The sequence below is a fragment of the Malus sylvestris genome, chromosome 6 (genome assembly GCF_916048215.2).
Source record: "Malus sylvestris chromosome 6, drMalSylv7.2, whole genome shotgun sequence".
Classification (NCBI taxonomy): domain Eukaryota; kingdom Viridiplantae; phylum Streptophyta; class Magnoliopsida; order Rosales; family Rosaceae; genus Malus; species Malus sylvestris.
The window spans coordinates 30,622,649-30,641,984 of NC_062265.1; the positions used below are offsets into that span (position 1 = coordinate 30,622,649).

The 19,336-nt window shown below is 38.6% G+C and overlaps 5 protein-coding genes across 7 annotated transcripts in view; 3 read left to right on the forward strand and 2 right to left on the reverse strand.

The window, feature by feature from the left end:
- The window catches only part of LOC126626262 (uncharacterized), a 33,155-nt gene extending 18,129 nt beyond the window's left edge, over positions 1-15,026 (forward strand). Inside the window, exon 7 of the mRNA XM_050295522.1 lies at positions 15,008-15,026. The gene's annotated coding sequence lies outside the window, so the exon portion shown is untranslated. The remainder of the gene's footprint in view (positions 1-15,007) is intronic.
- Positions 1,368-6,199, forward strand: LOC126626258 (aminoaldehyde dehydrogenase 1, peroxisomal). Its single transcript, XM_050295514.1, has 15 exons — positions 1,368-1,623; positions 1,971-2,113; positions 2,407-2,487; positions 2,566-2,714; positions 2,953-3,045; positions 3,138-3,261; positions 3,400-3,465; positions 3,567-3,633; positions 3,804-3,880; positions 4,153-4,266; positions 5,015-5,092; positions 5,180-5,331; positions 5,428-5,488; positions 5,587-5,693; positions 5,881-6,199. Exons 1-15 carry the CDS (start codon positions 1,515-1,517, stop codon positions 5,969-5,971), a joined length of 1,512 nt encoding a protein of 503 aa, XP_050151471.1. The 5' UTR covers positions 1,368-1,514; the 3' UTR covers positions 5,972-6,199.
- LOC126626259 (uncharacterized) lies at positions 8,182-11,517 on the forward strand. The gene is made up of 15 exons (XM_050295515.1): positions 8,182-8,517; positions 8,752-8,849; positions 8,932-9,032; positions 9,148-9,226; positions 9,387-9,447; positions 9,563-9,609; positions 9,725-9,817; positions 9,909-9,999; positions 10,189-10,237; positions 10,362-10,478; positions 10,566-10,713; positions 10,828-10,920; positions 11,001-11,069; positions 11,182-11,224; positions 11,328-11,517. Exons 1-15 carry the CDS (start codon positions 8,460-8,462, stop codon positions 11,426-11,428), a joined length of 1,248 nt encoding a protein of 415 aa, XP_050151472.1. The 5' UTR covers positions 8,182-8,459; the 3' UTR covers positions 11,429-11,517.
- LOC126626261 (E2F transcription factor-like E2FE) lies at positions 11,981-15,049 on the reverse strand. Of its 3 annotated transcripts, none has more exons than XM_050295519.1 (11): positions 14,583-15,049; positions 14,411-14,478; positions 14,276-14,328; positions 14,102-14,179; positions 13,935-13,988; positions 13,733-13,838; positions 13,531-13,598; positions 13,359-13,431; positions 13,202-13,266; positions 12,716-13,070; positions 11,981-12,588 (listed from the first exon to the last, which is right to left on the reverse strand). In XM_050295519.1, exons 1-11 carry the CDS (start codon positions 14,705-14,707, stop codon positions 12,521-12,523), a joined length of 1,113 nt encoding a protein of 370 aa, XP_050151476.1. In that variant the 5' UTR covers positions 14,708-15,049; the 3' UTR covers positions 11,981-12,520. The 3 variants fall into 3 exon arrangements, with proteins under 3 accessions (XP_050151476.1, XP_050151474.1, XP_050151475.1); XM_050295517.1 differs by having other exon boundaries at positions 11,981-12,379; positions 14,583-15,036; XM_050295518.1 differs by having other exon boundaries at positions 11,981-12,379; positions 13,202-13,263; positions 14,583-15,035.
- A 909-nt stretch (positions 15,050-15,958) lies between these two features.
- LOC126626264 (pentatricopeptide repeat-containing protein At1g74900, mitochondrial-like) lies at positions 15,959-18,264 on the reverse strand. The gene has a single exon (XM_050295524.1). It carries the CDS (start codon positions 18,170-18,172, stop codon positions 16,709-16,711), a length of 1,464 nt encoding a protein of 487 aa, XP_050151481.1. The 5' UTR covers positions 18,173-18,264; the 3' UTR covers positions 15,959-16,708.
- Positions 18,265-19,336: the final 1,072 nt, after the last annotated feature.

Consider the following 19,336-nt stretch of genomic DNA (forward strand, 5'->3'; position numbering starts at 1 on the left):
TGTAAATATTGTGTATCAAAAGTGAGAGTAAAATTGGAAAAATAAGTATATGATTGTCATTTTTCTAAAAAAAAAAAGAAGGTAAAATAGGAAAAATAGGGATATGATTGTCATTTTGTCAAAAGGTACAAAATTACTATTTTGCCATCCTTTTGTCAATAATGTGTATCAAAAGTGAGGGCAAAATAGAAAAAAAGGGGAAAAAGTTGACAATGAGGGTTCTCTTAATAGTATAGATAGATATAGAAAATAGATATACATATATATATATATATAATATTTACTAGACCTTTGAGATATAGTCTTGTTATTCAATTTTATGAAAGGATTGAGATTCACTTTGGATTTCTGTGTACGCAGTCTACAAACTAAGAGATTCAGACCGCTCATTTTTAATTTTACGACATCCATTAGCCTATCTCACTACCCACTTCATAAGACCCCAAAAAACGTGAGCAATTAAGATCCCTTTCTTGTTTTGAACGGTCCCGATCTTTTCGTACTCAGCCTTGGGGTATATGGATCAGGAGTGGATCTCATTCTCTTATGAAACATGTGTAGTTAGTGAATATAGTATTGTGGATGACTTGTAATTTAAGTGATCTTGCATTTGATTTTGCTTTTTCAAAATGTAACTCGCTGCCCGCTTCTATCACAACTAAAAGCATGCCCTACTGTGACAGTATCTTAAACTAATAACGCACGCTAAATTAAAAAAGGCTTATTATATTAGCACCTCACAAATTATTGAATAAACTCCACTTACTTAATTTACCCCACATTTACTTTTTCAATTAAAAATTATCTTAATATACTCAACTTCCTTCCCCATAATACCCTCACATCCCACATTCTTAATATACACTTTATATTTTCTACACACACCCCACATTTCTCAAATTTTATAACACTTTTATTTTGCCGAATGATTTCAAACTATCTGAACGTTATTTGGCCAAATGATTTCAAATTGAATGATGTCAAAAAATGTTTAGGTTCATTTGAACGTTTTTCAATAACAATGATAATGATTTCGAAGCATTCGAAACATCAATTTTGTGTTCCATTCGTCAAAAATTATTTTTCTCAATCAACATGTTTGTAGTTTCATTGCTTAGGGTTTTATTCAACAATGGAGAATTGGGGGGTTTTGATAGTTGAAATAGATAAATAATACGTTAAAAGTGATTTGGGTATATTTATAATTTTATTATTATTTTTTATAACTAATAGAGTTAAAATTGTCATTACATAATAAAGTAAATAAGTCATTAATATTAAATTTTAACATAGAATCCATTCGATATTTTATGAGGTGATAATATAAAAGGGCTTAAAAAATATCAAACGCATTACATTTTGTTGTTAATTACGAATTTTGTAGGTAAGTAGTTATCCAAAGACTTCGCAGGCTACCTGGTGAGCCGGTAACTGTAGATCATCCTGCTCAGCTCAATCTCTGCTGATCACTATCATTGACCCCAGAGAGAGAGAGAGAGAGAGAGAGCTGAAAAATGGCGATCCAAATACCGAGCCGGCTGCTGTTCATCGACGGCGAGTGGAGAGAACCGGTCCTCAAGAAACGCATCCCAATCATCAACCCAGCTACTGAAGAAATCATCGGTCTTTTTCTCACTCTAAGCATTTTTGTCAATTACATTAATTTCTGGGTTGTTTTTCTAAGTTTTGTTTTACTGTTTAATCATCGCATTTGATCATTTGATGTATTGGGTTGTTGTTCTCAACCTATGAATTTTTCTAAATTTAGAAGCTTTGGCTCTCTATTTACTAACGCAGAACTGGTTTTGCATAAATCATTTGATTGAACTCGTAAAAAATAGATTGTTGGGTAGTCGAATTTTGCTTGATCTTCTAGTGGGGGATCCAAAGATTGTCTCTTTTTCCGACTTCGTGTGATGCGATCAGATTCATACAGAAAATGATGAAACTGGTTGTGGAATGTGCTACAGGGCATATTCCTGCAGCTACAGCTGAAGATGTGGAGCTTGCAGTGGAGGCTGCTCGGAGAGCTCTTTCCAGGAATAAGGGGAGAGATTGGGCTTCGGCGCCTGGGGCAGTTCGTGCTAAGTATTTGCGTGCTATTGCTGCTAAGGTATTGGATCTGTTGTCATTGTAATTAATCGGGTCTTGAATTGGATGTTGAAAAGTATGGGGAAATCGAGATTTGTTATGCTATACTCGTCTCGATTCTTTATGTGTTGAGGTTGATGTTTTGACATTCAAGAAGAAATGGCCCTGAACAGAACATTTTTGAATAACTGCCTTGTGTTTCTATCAAGTCTCTTTCTCAGACAAATGTTGATTTTCTAACTTCCGTAATGTCCTTTCAAAGATTTTGGCCCTGTTCAGATGTCTTAAGCTATTCTTGTTTTTGTTTGCCTGCAGATAGGAGAGAGAAAACCTGAGATAGCCAAACTCGAAGCAATTGATTGTGGAAAACCATTGGATGAAGCTGCATGGGACATAGTATGCTTTTGATTCTCTGACAATTTGAATTTTTATTTATCATGCCTAAGGTCTTATGTGCTGGCACGTGCAATGCAGGATGATGTTTCCGGGTGTTTTGAGTACTATGCAGAACTTGCTGAAGGTTTGGATGCACAGCAAAAGGCTCCTATTTCTCTTCCTATGGAGCAATTTAAGAGTCATGTTCTTAAGGAGCCCATTGGCGTTGTTGGGTTAATTACACCATGGTATTTGCTGCTTCTGTATATTAAACGAGTATGCATTCAGTTTTAGTAAGACTTTCTTCCTTGGTGGTTGCACTAACCTGTTCGTAAAGTAAGTTTTCATGTGTAAACCATAAATTTTGGCGGTCCAGTTGGTAATGAAAATATTTGGATATTATAGGTTTATCTTGTAAATAGCCTTATTAGAAGTGTCTTTATTATTTATATGGTGATGAAGTGCTTATTTTTTTTTTATGTTAAGGAACTATCCATTATTAATGGCTACATGGAAAGTCGCTCCTGCTTTAGCTGCTGGGTGTGCTGCAATATTGAAGCCCTCTGAGTTGGCATCTGTGTATGTCCTTTTTGGTTTATATGTACTTTCTTCAGCTCTTATGTTACTTTTGTACATTTTATGCCTATCATCATGTAATCAATCAATTCCAGGACTTGTTTGGAGCTAGCTGATGTGTGTAGAGAGGTCGGTCTTCCTCCTGGTGTCCTCAATATCCTGACTGGGCTGGGCCATGAAGCTGGTGCTCCTTTGGTATCTCATCCCCATGTTGATAAGGTTCGGTTTTTTTCTTGCTAATCTGTGGTTGGAAATTCTATGAAGTCATCTTGTTATAATCCTGCAAATTTGTTAGTTGTGACATCTTGGGTTGTTTTAGCTGTGGGGCAGTAATAGTAATAAACTTATATTCAACAGATTGCATTTACCGGAAGTACTATGACCGGGAGCAAGATTATGACAGCTGCAGCCCAATTGGTGAAGGTATATTCAAGTCTTTGTAATCTGATGATTGGTCATTTATATTTTTGACATTCGTTCTCTTCATTTGAACTTCATATACCATCTCCAATGTGGTTTGGCAGCCTGTTTCACTGGAGCTTGGTGGGAAAAGCCCAATTGTTGTTTTTGATGACGTTGATATCGACAAAGGTTAGTTCCTCATGAAGGGTACTTTTTAGACTTACATGTTTTTTGGATAACAAATTACTTCCATCAGAATCCAGTTGTGGAGGAAGAAAATCTATGAATCTAAAATGAATGAGATAAACATACTATTCCTGGTAATGTAATGGTAATTGTTTACTCTGTGACTCAAACAGCTGCTGAATGGACTGCCTTTGGTTGCTTTTGGACAAATGGACAGATTTGCAGTGCAACATCTCGTCTTATATTACATGTAAGTATGATAGCAAGATGATACATCACTTTTTGTCAGTTCCTTCTCTGTTGCATGGATGGCGCATCTTTTAAACTAAGTGGATATGACACGTAAATCCAAACAATTCTAGACCGGGGGGTTCGTGCATGATAATTAACTTTTGTCCTACAACATCATCAATTGTGCCACTTTCCTGCTTCTAGTTGTGTGGTTCCCCTAGAAGCTTATTCTTAGTGCCATCTTAAGCAAGCTTTATACTACAGTATTAATTTCCTTGCACCTTGTTTCAGGAAAACATTGCAACAGAGTTTTTGGATAGGCTTGTGAAATGGTGCAAAAACATCAAGATTGCAGATCCTCTTGAAGAAGGTTGCAGGCTTGGCCCTGTTGTTAGTGGAGGGCAAGTGAGTATACCGTTAACAATAGTTGCTTTTTGTTTCTGTTTTTAATTCTCTATTTCTAGAATTTGGGGATAGGGTTTTAAAGAAACAGGTCCACTGACACATATTAGACAATTGAGAAGCACTAAAGTTCTAACTGGTTATCTTTTTCTCATTTTAAGTATGTAAATATAAGATTTGGACTTATGATACTTGAGTTGTCACTCTTGTAAAACATGTAAACAAGGGTTGTCTAAATTAGTGAGTGTTCCTTCCAATATTTTGAACATATGCAGGTAGTTTTTTGGACATCAATAAATATGTTATATTCAGGCTTGTCTTGTGCGTGGGCCTGGGTTCATTATAAATTTCAAATCTTACCCGTCAATGACTGATCCATTTATATAGTATCTGGAAAGTGTTTTCTTATTTAAAATTGCCGTGTTTATGCTAAACAACTCCCCAGCCATTTATGTTGCAGCCTTGCTGGACATTCTGTTGAAAAGTTTCTTCTTTGGATGAATTTAGGCTGATGTGTTGTGTTTTATGTTTGTTATAAAAATAGAGTTCCTACGGTTTGACATGCATCAGGGCATATATAGTCACTTTTTGCGGGTGATAATTATAATGCATGTGTGTTTCTCTCAGAGACAAAAATCTGCAAAAGTTAAAACATTTAGTAACATCAAGTAGTTCAAATCTTTAAATTTCACTGTCCCGTTTATGATTGAAGTATTAGAATATTACCTGATTTTCACTGGATCTGTTTCAGTATGAGAAAATATTGAAGTCCATCGAAACAGCTAAGAGTGAAGGTGCAAGAGTTTTGAGTGGTGGGGCTCGTCCTGAGGTATAAACATATGTTTTTATCAAGCCCATTCTGCATCTTTATTTGTCACAAATTCAATATGTGAGTTATATTATTGGTGGATGGCAGCATCTAAAGAAAGGATTCTTCATTGAACCAACAATCATAACTGATGTAACAACCTCCATGCAAATCTGGAGAGAAGAAGTTTTCGGCCCTGTTCTTTGTGTCAAAACATTTAGTTCAGAAGACGAAGCTCTTGAACTAGCAAATGACACCCAGTGAGTTGACTCTTCTGTCGCTGTCCATAATGGGAGATTTGTTCGGCTGGTTTTTTTGTACCTTTTTGACCGATGAAGTTTATTGAACTTTGACAGTTACGGCTTAGGTGCTGCAGTCATATCAAAAGATTTAGAAAGGTGTGACCGTTTCTCTAAGGTGAGACTTCTTTGTACTTCTTTTGTGAATGGATCCCCTGCCCCAACATTCGTAAAAACAGCATCTGATTATGAGTTGTGTTTCTTGTTCTTCTGCAGGGCCTTCAAGCAGGAATTGTATGGATCAACTGCTCACAACCATGCTTCTGTCAGGCTCCATGGGGAGGCAACAAACGAAGTGGTTTTGGGCGTGAACTAGGGAAATGGTATGCCTTTCTCGGCATTATGTTATAACATTACATTGATATTGCATATGTTTTTGCCCTAATATAATCACACTACATATCCACATTAAGCATAAGAGAACGACAAAACATTACAAGACAGTTACTTCTGCAAGTTACGATTGATGAACTGCCGATGGTAAATAATAGTTTCTTCTCTTTTGAACAGGGGACTTGATAATTACTTGACCGTGAAGCAAGTTACGGAATATGTATCTGATGATCCATGGGGTTGGTACACGTCGCCTTCAAAGCTGTGAAAGTTGACCCGCGAAATAGCATGGTGAAAACTGCTGATGTACTATTTACAGGAATAAAGAGGGTGAAGATATGTACTGAACTAGAAAACTGGATGTCAATTTTAAACATTAGGCTAGGGCATAATATACGTTTAACCATCAAGCTTTAGCTTTCTTTTACTGCAGACTCACATGTCTTGAATTCAGAGATTACTTTGTTGAGGAGAAGGTAGTCACTCATGGTCAAAATCTTGGATGCAACCAGTTTTATATCCTCTTGTGTGCACGTGACAAGTTAGGCACAAGAGGATATACACTCGGTTGCACTTAGTTTTTCTGGTAGTCGTGGCATATTACGGTCGCGCACATAGTCATGATTATCCTTAGGCATTTCTCATTAGTCATATCCATCTCATAAAAGAGATGATAATGGCTACCCATGATGGAGTGTGTACTAATGGCAAGGGGTCCAATTATTTTATCAGTAGGGGGACCATAAATTCCTTTTGAAAATTTTTACAATCTGCAACGGAAAATTTAAACTACTCTAATTTATGAAAAGGGGGAACGAACTCGAACACAAGGAGTCAGTCATGCAGTCCTAATCGACTGGTCGGATATTTTTATTTTCCTTTTAAAACAGTCAATGTAGCTTGGGGCCGTGGCTGTTAACCCAAAGTCTGGATCCTCGTCGGATCCTCTTTGTGAGGATCTTTGGAATCCGTGAATTGTGTCCGTTCATCGTACATCGTGCGGTCAAAAATTATTTTAAATGTTTTTATTTAAAAATAAACATAAACAGTATTTAACAAAAATTGACCGTATGCTGTACGATGAATGAACATGATTCACATATTTTCAAGATCCTCGCCAAAAAAATCTGGAGAGGATCCCATTGGGTTAACCCAAACACCAGTCATCATAGTGTTGATGTATAAATTGTGATGGCTTTTTCGATGGTGGCTTGTTCCACAAGAGATTGACCACTAAGTTTGGGAGTTAATGTCACATGGTTGGAGGGCAAACCTTCAATCTTTCTCAAAGTTTGAACATGTAGGTGAAGTATCGCCTTTTCCCCTTCTTAGTCTTGAAGCCAACTTCTTCCAAATTAAATGGTGACCTCTACTTTCTTGGTGGCAAATCTCAATAAAATCAAAGGGCCAATTCACTGAATTCAGTGCATTAAAGAAAAATAAAGGCTGACGTAATGGCCAAGGGCAATTCGTCAACCAATTTTTATATACACCTTTAACACAATGAGTTTGTCATTATGATCTGATATTGTCAAATTGAGAGAAATACTATTAGATTGTAGAGCTTGTTTAAGAATTACTTTTAAATCATTGAAAGAGTTTTTTGAGAAAATATTTTTGGGTTCTAAAAGCACTTGAAATGCTTCCTGCAAGAAGTACCAGTTATGCGCTTCAAGTGCTTTTTCAGAATTAACTTACATTTTATTAAGAATTTGATTAAAAATATTTTCTTTAAAAACACTTTCAGTCATTTAAAAATATTTTCCAAACAAACCAGTGTTGCTCATATTACAAAGTTGTAGCAAATAATATTGTCATACAATATCCCACTATAATGATAGCGAGATAGTCTTGATATATCATCGATAAAGTATCAATACATTGTCAATAGAGTCGATATCGTGCATTTTTGCTATTACAATGAAAACCCAAAGAGTGTATTGTTGGGCCCCAAAACGGAATAGAGAGATAATACATTTAGGAAAGAGTTTCTCTCTAGATTTCTTCAATGTCACCAGATTAAGTGATCAGAATCGTTCAAATTTCATTCAATGATAAAAAATTATTACAGTTTTTAAAAAATAAAAACATGTGGACCGTTTGATGAAATTTAAAAGACCCGGATCACTTGATCCGATAACATTATTGGAAGAGATCCGGAGGGGATCTCTTTCCATCCATTGTCAACTAGGCTGAGAGCCTCTCACCCTCGAGAGAGCTCAAGAGATTTTTCAGTGTAACCGGTACATGGGATGGTACACCACGTGTCACTATACAAATGGTGGGTTAGATGTGCTAAAAAGTTAATAACTTAAAAAATAAAATTTCTCATCACTTTTATTAAAATACGTGATGTAACGTTTATGTTTCAGTCACAATGAAAAATTTCTCCTCACCCTCACCGGCTCCGGTCCCACCCGCCTCCTTTTTCCCCCTCCAATCCATCGCAAAAGCGGTGGATAAAAACAGAGGGAAACTTCCTCTGGCGCTCTGTCTGCACGAAACCACACGTTCTGAGTTCTACCGACCCTTTTTACTCTCTCTTTCTCTCTGAGCTGTGAAAAAGTATAGATTTTTGTCCATTTCTGTAACTTCCTTGTTCCCTCTTCAACCTCCAACCATTGGCTTTCGTATAAATTATGCATTCGGGCTCCTTTTTTACTACCACTCCATTCCTTATCTTCAAGTTTCCGGCTTTCTAGCAGAACCACCGCTGTATCCATCGGCTCTGGGGATCTGGGTTTTCTGCATAAGATATGGGCAGCTCGGACGAGAAGGTGGTTGCTGTGATCATGGTGGGTGGGCCCACTAAAGGTAATCAACAAGTTACTGTGATGATCTTTGGATCGAACTGAGACCCCATTTCTCAGTTTCTCACAATTATGTTGGTGCTTGATTGAATTGTCACTGCCAAAGTTCAATGCTTTGTGCATTTTTGAGAGATTTAAATTCAGTTGTTGAATCATGAATTGGGAATCATGGCATTTCTCTTACAATCTTTGAATTTGGAAAGCATTTGTTAATGTATTGGAGTTTCAATTTCTACAGGAACTAGATTCCGGCCACTGTCACTGAATATTCCGAAGCCGCTTTTTCCATTAGCAGGACAACCAATGGTTCATCATCCGATTTCCGCTTGTAAAAGGGTATATTTCTTGGACATAAATCTGTCATTTCTGGCTTAATAGCGTGCATACTAGTTGAATTCACTGTCTTTCTGGATTGCAGATTCCGAACCTCACTCAAATTTTCCTCATTGGTTTCTACGAGGAGCGTGAATTCGCGTTATATGTGTCCTCAATCTCCAATGAGCTTAAAGTCCCTGTCAGGTGTGAGCTCCTGCTTTTGTTTTCCAGTTAGTAGTTACTGATTAGATCTTGAAAATATTGAACTGGATTGACGTTTAATCTATTGACTTGTACATTGCGTTGATGCGGCGATTAGATACTTGAGGGAAGACAAGCCTCATGGATCAGCTGGTGGACTTTATAATTTCAGAGATCGGATCATGGAAGACAACCCGGTTAGTCTTTTGCCAAGTTCTTCGTAATCAATTGATAAGTTTTTATATGGTTTTTGTTTGTTGGTTTGTTTAGGTCCTTGCTCTTAAATACGTTGTGTCCATGCATACATGTGCTAATTCTCAGGCAAAAGGCTGATTTTGGTTTTATATTTGTCTGCAGTTGCACATTGTCCTGTTGAATTGCGATGTTTGCTGCAGTTTTCCGCTTCCAGAAATGCTCGGTAACTGTTTTATGAGTTGCTGGGAGTATCGTTTGATATTTCCAGGTTGTTCGTTGTTGATTTATAGGGGATTGCCGAAAGCTTAATATCTGGTTTTTGCCATGTTTATCCGCAGAGGCTCACAAAAAATATGGTGGGATGGGAACAATTCTTGTGATCAAGGTTAGTCGATAAATGCATTAGCAAATTCTTGTAATGTTATCTCTTAATCTTATTGATTATCATGTAATCATGTTTCTATTGTTCTCCATGTCAAGTTTTCTTCTTCTGTGTACAGGTTTCCGCTGAATCAGCCAGTCAATTTGGGGAACTGGTAGCTGATCCGGTCACCAATGAACTGTTGCATTACACCGAGAAGCCTGAGACTTTTGTACGTTTGACATCGGAATTTTAAGCTTTTGGTGCTTCAATGGAGAATTATCTCTCTCTTTTTACCTTTCTTATATTCTTATTTTATTCAGGTCAGCGACAGGATAAATTGCGGTGTCTACATATTTACACCAGACATTTTTAACGCCGTTGAAGGTGTTTCCACTCAGTGGAAGGACAGAGGTAGTGATACATTCTCCATGAATAGGCTGTCCTGTGCTATTAGTGGTGATATTAAAATTTAGCTTTCAACAAGAACTCGGTATCTGTTTCAATTTTCCGTCAGTAGGAAAATTTTTGATACATGGATTCCGTCCATTAAGATGTAGTTTCACTTATTGATAGCATTGAACGGTTTTCTGTTATTTGCAGCTGATTTAAGACGTCTCTCCAGCTTCGAATCCCTTCATTCAGCAACAAGGTTTCTCTTCCTACAGTATAAAGACAACGTTACTTTAGCGAATTAAAAGCACCACTTTTATGGTGCCTTCCTACAGATTGAATTGACTAGAAAAGAAACCGCTAATAGAGAGTTCATTTAACAGGAACGCTCCCACACATTTTGTAAGGCTGGATCAAGATATCCTATCACCTCTTGCAGGGAAGAAGCAGTTATACACATATGAAACCTTGGACTTCTGGGAACAGATCAAAACTCCTGGGTAAGATTTGCGTCCAAGGTGTCTTCCTAGAACCTTGCCCCCATCAATCAGGGCCATCTTGTAAATATTTTGTGTTGATACTTGCAGAATGTCGTTAAAGTGTTCTGGTTTGTATCTTGCACAATTTCGATTCACCAATCCACATCTCTTGGTATGTGGAGATGGTACAAAGAGTGCCAGTATTACCGGTGATGTTTATGTTCATCCATCAGCAAAAGTACATCCAAGTGCTAAGGTACATTTTCTCTCATACTGGTTGTCGTAACTGTGATGTATTATCGTTTTCCAGATCATTTAGCGTTGGCATTAGTAATGCATCTATTAAATCTCCTGTTATCTGCTTGTACAGATCGGTCCCAATGTCTCAATATCTGCAAATGCTCGCATAGGACCTGGTGCGAGGCTCATAAGTTGTATCATCCTTGACAACGTCGAAATTAAGGTACATAACAAAAAGCATAGGCTACGGACTGCATCCTAGACATCACCTCACGTTGACATATCTACGATGTTTTATTTCAGGAAAACGCAGTTGTTATTCTTTCAATTGTTGGATGGAAATCTTCAATCGGGAGATGGTCTCGCGTCCAGGCAAGTTCATAAACTTTCTACCAACCCATGCTTAATAACAGAACTTCAACTTTATTTAAAGCTTTGTTGCAATTGAGTGATTGACTCTCTAAGTTCGGCACTATGGTTTCAGGCTACTGGGGATTACAATTCAAAGCTCGGGATTACGATCCTTGGTACATAAATCCTTTCGTTTTCATTCAATCCTCTTGTTCTGATAAAATTAGCATCGATATGCATAACGAGCCCATCTGAATGCCGGTTTTGTTGACAATTCAGGTGAAGCAGTGACAGTTGAAGATGAAGTGGTGGTTATAAACAGCATTGTCCTGCCCCATAAAACGCTCAACGTCAGCGTTCAGGAAGAAATCATTCTGTGATTGCTGCTATGTCATTGCTGTTGTTCAAATTTCTTTTTTTTTTTGTAAATTAACGTCTTGCTGTTTGCTAATAAAAAATAAATTATATATATTTTTTTCTTAAATAAAAAGATGAAATCTATGTTTTTGTTGTCGAACGACTCAAAACGGTGACATTTTCGTCAATCAAATAGTGAGTCTGCTACATCGGAGTCTCGGCTCCTGGACCCATTGGGCAGAGCAGACGGGGAACGGTGCAGAACGGTGCCGTTTCGTTGCCTGAGAATTGTGGTTCAGTCGGACAAAACGACCAAGCATCACTTCGTCCTAGCCTACGTGCCTATGGGCTTCAAAGAGAGGTCGGACTCTTTTGACAAGGGTTCGGGTTAAGAGGGCTGTTCGTTTTCATGTGGGAAAGAGAGTAGCGCGGAGGCTAAGCAGCGCATTAGGAGATCCGGAACGAGAGATCAGAAGAGAAGATATGTGGAGGTTTTCATGAGTTCATGCCTTTGTTCATCAAACATATCGTATGACTTGCGTTGCAAGTTTCATGCAACTTGAGCACACAGAATCTGTCATGTAAAATTGGCCCAACTTTCCAATTCCCACATGAACTTACACCATTCACAACCCATTTTTGCTAGAAGGTGCACAAACATACGCAGCACGTCTCTAACTAGTCATCGATTCAAAAGGAAATCAGTAAAAGAATTCTGAGAATGTCAAGATAAGACGGTTAAGTGTAGCATTCCTGGGGATAGCACACGGTGCATAGAGAGAAATGCATCCAACTAGGGGCCATCCCTTCTCTGCCGGGTCAAGAACGAGTTGAATTGAAGTTGATTTCCTTGTGTCAATTGGCGCATGTCAAAACGGAGAAGCATCAAGAAATTCGGATTGGATTCTTCCCAGCAACTTCAGAGTACCATGTCTTCCATGCTTCCGTATAATGAGAAAACAGATCCTTCAAAGCTGCAACATGAAGCAAAACATATAGTTTAGTAAATTTCCATGCTTCCGTACGCAAGGCCTGCTTAAAAAAATTTATTTGGATTTCTGCTATAAGACGTTTTCCTAGCTTCCTCCCCCTTGTTCTGTTCTTCCCACACCTAGTCAGTCTCCTGTCATGTTTCTTTCTCTATCCACCTCTCTTCTCTTTCTCCCACTATTTTCACCTGGTCCTACAGACAAGTTCACCTAGGCTGATGATGGATCACTGACCGCTAACGATAAATGATAAGAGCAGCTATATTTACTATTCATAATCAAATTCTTTAATCTAAAGCATGATGAATCATAAGATGATACCTTGGTTTTGATATTGAGGACGATACATAGAGGTCAGTTTCTCCCAATCATGAACCTTCCTTGTGCTGCCAGTCCCAGCTCTGGCGATAGTGACAGGAGCAAAAGGACCGAACTGATAGCTCTTTGAACCATCTTTTGAGTCTTCCAAATTGCTCCTATCGGCCTCACCTACAAGGCCCTTCTGTTTTTGCCCGTCCAACTTCCCACCAATAGAAGAGTCTACCTTTCCCCTCTTAGAACTGACATTCGTTATATCAGTACCAAAAGCTCTCTTCTTAGTCTCCTGAGGAACCTCCTCTTTTCCTCTCAATCCCAACCACTTAAATGCAGGCTTCCTCGTATCTGACGTGTGGGTCTGCTCATTTTTGGATAAGAAGCAAAACATTAAACATGGCCATAATAAGTGTATATGTTAACAAAAGTTGAATTCTGAATTTGAAAGTTTCATTTTTTTCTTGTACTGATGATTCAAATTAGTGTTTTTACCTTCTCAATGAGGTTCATGGACGACAAAACATTCGCAATATCGTAAATCCGCCTTACTTTTGCTGCTTCATCAAGTTTTGAACAAAAGTTAGTCAAGAGTTTCTGCTCCTTTTAACATACGATCAGGAATAAAGAAAACCAAGTACAAATTTCTTACTTCTCATCACTGATGCATTGTGTGCATCACCGAGCAGTAATTTAGCAGCTTCGTCAAGGGAGATCATTTCAACCTACAAGTTCATGCAGTAAAACCAATATAGACCAAAATTACATAAAACCCAAATCACAGTTTCATGGAATAAGCAGTAACAATCCATTGTTTCACTCACAGTTGAGCACACAAAGAGCTTCACAAAATTCTGGGTAAGAAGCGCCAGCGACTTTTCCCTTCTATTATCTGCTTAACAACAAATATAAAAGAAACAATCTTTAGGACATCACCAAAAATATCATTCATAGTAAATTTGAATACCCCCTATAATTTAGCCCAAAGCACCGAACAAGATAAAAAACACCGAAAACAAAGCTTACCTGATTTTGGGTTCATGGGTTTAATATTGAGATTAGGGTTCGAATTCTCAGTCTGCTGACTCCCACATCTTTCTACATCATCCTCATCATCTGAAATTTGCAAACCCTGCGGAAAATAATGGAACTTTTAAAAAATTTGGATTCAAAGACCTTATTTTGAACGGATGGACAGCCCAATAAAGAAAACCCCTAATAGACTTGCCTTGGGATCTTCGTTGCCGTCAAAGTTACAAATATTCTCTCTCAGACCCTCTTCCTATTGCACAATAAAACACCAAATCAGTACCAAATGCAAGAAAAAAGCACCAAAATTAAAGAGAGAATTGGGTCAGATCTGAATCTTAATGATGAATTGCGAGAGATAAATACCCTTAGCTCTTGTAGGGCATTAGGAATCGCCTTAAATCCTTTCCAAGAATACTGGTTCTTCGCCTTTCGTGCAAGAACCTGGAAATTAAGATCAACCCAAATGAATAAATCAATACTCGAAAAATGGAAACAAATCGAAAGAAGAATACCCAGAAAGGAAAAAGAGAAACTGACCCCAACGCTCTCCAAGACGTTGACAATATCGTAGATCCGCCGCCTCTCTACACCTGCAAGTCGAGAAACCATTAGATCCGACGAAATGAATACAAGAAAGTGCAAAGGATTCTGAGATCGGGGAAAGATGGAGACCTAATCGTGAAGCGGCGTCGTCGAGGCCGATTGAAGTCACTCCGTCGCGGTTGTAGAGGCCGAGAAAACTGCACGATTTGAAAGAAAGGAAGAATTAGAGAGAGAGAGAGAAAAAAAATCAAAGAGTCAAGAAATTGCAGACACAGAGAGGGAGAGAGAGGGGAGAAAGTACTTGGAGCACAACAGGCCGAGAGACTTCTGCTTTCTGCTGTAGCCGTGGTTTCTGGCGGAAGGACCTGCTGGGGCCGGGGCAGAGGATTGCGCTGGGGCTGGCGGTGGGGGTGGAGGATCCGCCATGGTTGAGAGAGAGAAAATGGAGGGAAGCGAAGGTACTGAAACACTAGAGAGAGAGAGAGAGAGAGAGGGAGAGATATAGAGAGAAGGAGAGAGAAAGGACCGTTAAGAAAGAGGGGAAAAAGGGGGGGTTAAGGAGTAAAAGGCGGGGTGGGGTTTACAAATTTGAAATATTTGCGAGCGTTTGGGGATCCGAAGGGCGGCAGCGGGAGGGAGCGCCGAAGCGGTGGAGCGTAGCTGTCTGCGGAACAAATAGTTTAAAAATGAGTGGGGAGGAGAGAGAAAGAGAGAGGAGAGAGAGAGAGAGAGAGAGAGAGAGAGGGCGACTGTTTTCAAATGTTTGAATGAGCGGGAAATATTTATGGTTTCGGGTTTTTTGTTTTTTTGTTTTTGTAAATGGAGCCAAATCTACCGTCCTTTGCCTCCTTTTTTTGTTTATTTTTACGTCCTCATATTTGGGAAAGAGATTCATTTCAGATATTTTCTATCAAGATCATCGAATTAAGTGTTTTTGACTTTTTAAATTTCATCGAACGGCTTACTTGTTTTAATCATTTAAAAACTACGATAATTTTTTACCATTTAATGAAATTTAAATGGTCCGGATCACTTGACGCGGTAGCCTTTGGTGGACCCGAGGATCTCTTTCCTCATATTTGGATTGGGTTGCTAATTTTGCCCAATTTAGGTCCCAAATCTCGGCCAAATTTGCTTAAACATTTATCTTTCCTCCCCACAATTCTTAATCCTAGTTCAAATTGACTCCCATGTAAAACATTAAATTGCTCTTTTAGGAAATAACGAAACAAATTTTTTTACTACGTTGAATGGAAATTTCCAAGCGTGTTTATTTAAAAGAACAAATAAAAATTTCGTTTTTGTACATACGAGGGGGGATTCGAATTTAGTTTCGTTCAACAACGGAAGGGGAGGTACCATTAAACTAGCAGTTGGTTCACTTATATAAATTGTGTGGCATTGAAATAAACTTGTTGTATGCAGTGTTTAAAATATTCACGAAATTGTCGATATTTCCGTTAAAATATCCGAAAAATTAAGGATTGATATATAAAGCAGGTGAAATGCAAACTTCAACCCATAAAGGCAATATATAAAACAATCAATGAATATCGATAATAATTACTTATTGATGACCAAAAATTTACTGTAACTCCTTGCAAATTTCGAACTTTTGAATTTTTTATTTAATTTCGATTAAATCTGAATGAAATGATATATCCAACCCATTGTAAATAAGACAATCTATATCGATATTTTCATAAAACTGCATATCGATATTCCCACCTATATCGATTTTTTAAACATTGGTTATATGAAAGTACGAATTTGAAAACAGAAGATATGTGCTCAAGTTTATTTATCGTTTTTCTTTTCGTGATATTTCATTTCCAACTAAAATGCTAAGAGGGTCGTTCTTGGGCCAGTCCTGTTTTTTTACTGCTTGCAAATGCAGTGAAAGTGTCACATCCCGGCCCGGGTCCACCACATCCCGGGCCCCTTCCATCACCGTAGCATGATATTGTCCGTTTTGGGCTTACTATTCCTTCACGGTTTTGTTTTTAGGAAGTTACCATTCCTCACGGTTTTGTTTTTGGGAACTCACGAGTAACTTCCCAGTGGGTCACTCATCCTGGGAGTGCTCTGTCCTCCTTCTCGCTTAATTTCAGAATTCCTCCAGAACCCGAAACCAATGAGGTTCCAAAAAGCCTCATGCTAAGTAGAGATGAAAATATACATTTAAGGATCACTGCCCTGGACGATGTGGGATGTTACAGAAAGCCTCTCTTTCGATCATATTTCACCAAAATGCCCACCTGATCTGATCCTCCAAACTGTAGACTTCCAACACCCGGCGATACGAGAACATCGTGTTGAAACTTCAACAGGAACAGAAACCCCTTGGAGCAGTAGTAGCTGGTGTTAAGATTGGAATGGAGTCTCAAACCTGCATGGTTCATGAGCCAATCTGAATTCCAACATGGCTCACAATTTTACTTGACGGGGAAGACGGCCACATTTGCTCTGCAATCTTAAAATCTCTTTTGCAAAACCTTGATTACCTGTTACCAAAAGCCCATCCAGAACGCGATTGAAGGTGAACCTTCGCGGCAAAAATCCTCTATCAACCATCTCAATCAACAACTTCCCTGCCACTAACAGGTCTTCAGGTTTCTTCCTCACAAACATGGCACTAATCAAAACATTGTACGTGTCCAGATTAGGCAAGCAATCACCACGACCCATCTTCTCAAACACATTCAACGCCTTTTCAATCTCTCCAGCGTCACAAAAGTACCGGATCACCACATTATATGTCTGAACATTTGGCTCACACTCATCATCCTTCATTCTGTCCAAAAACGCCAGCGCCCTATCCATGTTTCCCGCATGACACAATCCTCTAATCAATACATTATAAGTCGTCACATTAGGCACATAACCTTTGCTCACCATTTCCTCAAAAACCACAACAGCATTTTCCACATTATCTTTCTTACACAAAACCTGAATCAAAGCATTGTACGTTGCCACCGAAGGAAGCACGCCTTCTCCAACCATCTCATCGAAAACCTTTCGAGCTTTCTTAATCTCCCCGACAACACCAAACCCATGAACCAAAGTAGTGTAAGTAACAACATCAATCTCACACTTCCTCTTCTTCATCTGCAAAAAGAACTCCCAAGCTTCCTTAATCTGACCAGCTCTGAAATACCCTTTAAGCATTATGTTAAAAGTCGTTAAACTCGGGTCTAACCCCCTCTCCACCATCTCCCCCAAAAGCTCCAAAGCCTTCGGGGTTCGCTTAATCAAACACCACCCGTTCGCAATTATATTGTAACTAACACGATCAGCCTTAAACCTGCCCCTAAACACCTTAAACAAATTATACGCCTTTTCGACACGCTTAGCTTTACAAAGCACATCAAGAATTGTATTAAACGAATTCAAATCCTGAGGGCAACCATGTTCATGCATTGACAGGAACACCTTAACGGCTCTATCAGGCTTACCAGCAGCCACATACCTCTCGGTGATGATAGCGAAAGTCCTCGGCCCGGGGCCGAGCCTACGGGACCGCATTCGGGCCACGAGGGTCCAGAGGGACTTGTAGTCGCGCAGGCGGCCGGCAACGTCGACAGCGTGGTCGAAGGAGGAGCAAGAATGCGTGTAGTTCGGATGATGGTCGAGGATTTTGAAGAATTGGATGGCTTTGGGTCCATGATTCCAGAGCCTCTTCAGGGTTTTGTCGACCAAATCCGAAGACCAGTCGATTTCGGGGCTGTGAAGAATCTGGGTTAGGGTTTGCGGGTCGGATTTGAGAATCAGGTTCGCCAAGTGAGAGTCTTGAGAGGGATGTGAAGGTGAGGTGGTGAGGCTCCGACACGGAATTGGAAAACCGGGTGTTGGGTTTTTCTGTGCGGCAGTTTTGAGTTGCAGAGTGAGCATTTTTCTGGGGTTGGAGTTGGAGATGTTGGGAGGGTAATTTTCCGTCGTTATTTTCTCGGCAGCCAAACATGTTTCGCGGGCTCAATTTAATTGGGCTTGGCATTTGTCTTTTTCACTATATGAGCCCAGCCCGTCCCAGGTTAATTGTAAAGGCATTGGTCAAAATCAAATCATGTTCATGGAGAAAATATCCTCTCCGGATCTCTTCCATCAAGACCACCAGATCAAATGATCCGGGTATTTTAAATTTCATCCTACGGTCCATCTATTTTGATTCCTTAAAAATTATAATAAATTTTGACCGTTAGATAAAATTTCAAATGTCCGGATCACTTGATCTGATGACCTTGATGGAAGAGATCCAAAGTTCTGATCTTTGTAGTGTAATTGTGGTCGGGGCAATTGTAGTTTAATTTACTTTCGAGTTGTCTAAGAATAAGAACAACATGAAAGATAAAAAGCGCAAACCCAAATCATAAGAATATGGGCATATATAAGTATAATACATATATATTATAGTATATACGTTATGCGATCTATATTGAAATAATTTCATTTCTTATTGGATTAAATACGGGTCTCCGACAGAGATGAAAGAAAATATACAAGAAATCAAATAGTAGAAAAGGAATATATATAAATCTCAAACTTGCATTGTATCAATTCTACTAGATAAAAAGCCTGAAAGTTTTTATCCAAAAATATTACACTTACCATATTTTTCTTACTACATTTGTATCATCATTTTAATAAAGATGTGAGCCACATTTGCTGGAACGCCTTAGAAATTTAGATTAAAAATAGGGAATAAAGGTTAACAATTAATCAGAAATTGTTTGTACGATGTTTTGGTTACTTTTTCTATATAACGGATTAAAGGGCATTAAAGAACAAAATCTTGACTGGATGAAAAAGAACCAACACTGATTAGAATATGGTTACTGGTTTGAATGGCAAAAGAGCAAAAGCTTGTTGGATGAATGAGTAAGTTGGGGCTTTGTCATTGTACCCGAGTGTCCTCTATTTAATTCCACTTTTACATTATTTGAATAATTTTAGTATAGATTATCTTATCGCTTGAACAAAAAAAAAACAATGAGGTGAGCCACGTGCCACGTCTGGGCACAATGTAGCTGTGACATTATGTCATTAGTCCTACAACTT

Coding starts and splice junctions, on each gene's coding strand:
- LOC126626258 (XM_050295514.1), top strand. CDS start 1,515: ATGGCGATCCAAATACCGAGCCGGCTGCTGTTCATCGACGGCGAGTGG. Junction 4,267..5,014: donor CTGTTGTTAGTGGAGGGCAA/GTGAGTATACCG, acceptor GATCTGTTTCAG/TATGAGAAAATATTGAAGTC. Junction 5,694..5,880: donor GGGCGTGAACTAGGGAAATG/GTATGCCTTTCT, acceptor TCTTTTGAACAG/GGGACTTGATAATTACTTGA.
- LOC126626259 (XM_050295515.1), top strand. CDS start 8,460: ATGGGCAGCTCGGACGAGAAGGTGGTTGCTGTGATCATGGTGGGTGGG. Junction 9,227..9,386: donor GGATCATGGAAGACAACCCG/GTTAGTCTTTTG, acceptor ATTTGTCTGCAG/TTGCACATTGTCCTGTTGAA. Junction 10,921..11,000: donor TTGACAACGTCGAAATTAAG/GTACATAACAAA, acceptor GTTTTATTTCAG/GAAAACGCAGTTGTTATTCT.
- LOC126626261 (XM_050295517.1), bottom strand. CDS start 14,707: ATGGCGGATCCTCCACCCCCACCGCCAGCCCCAGCGCAATCCTCTGCC. Junction 13,989..14,101: donor ATGCCCTACAAGAGCTAAGG/GTATTTATCTCT, acceptor ATTGTGCAATAG/GAAGAGGGTCTGAGAGAGAA. Junction 13,432..13,530: donor AGCTCTTTGTGTGCTCAACT/GTGAGTGAAACA, acceptor ATGAACTTGTAG/GTTGAAATGATCTCCCTTGA.
- LOC126626264 (XM_050295524.1), bottom strand. CDS start 18,172: ATGCTCACTCTGCAACTCAAAACTGCCGCACAGAAAAACCCAACACCC.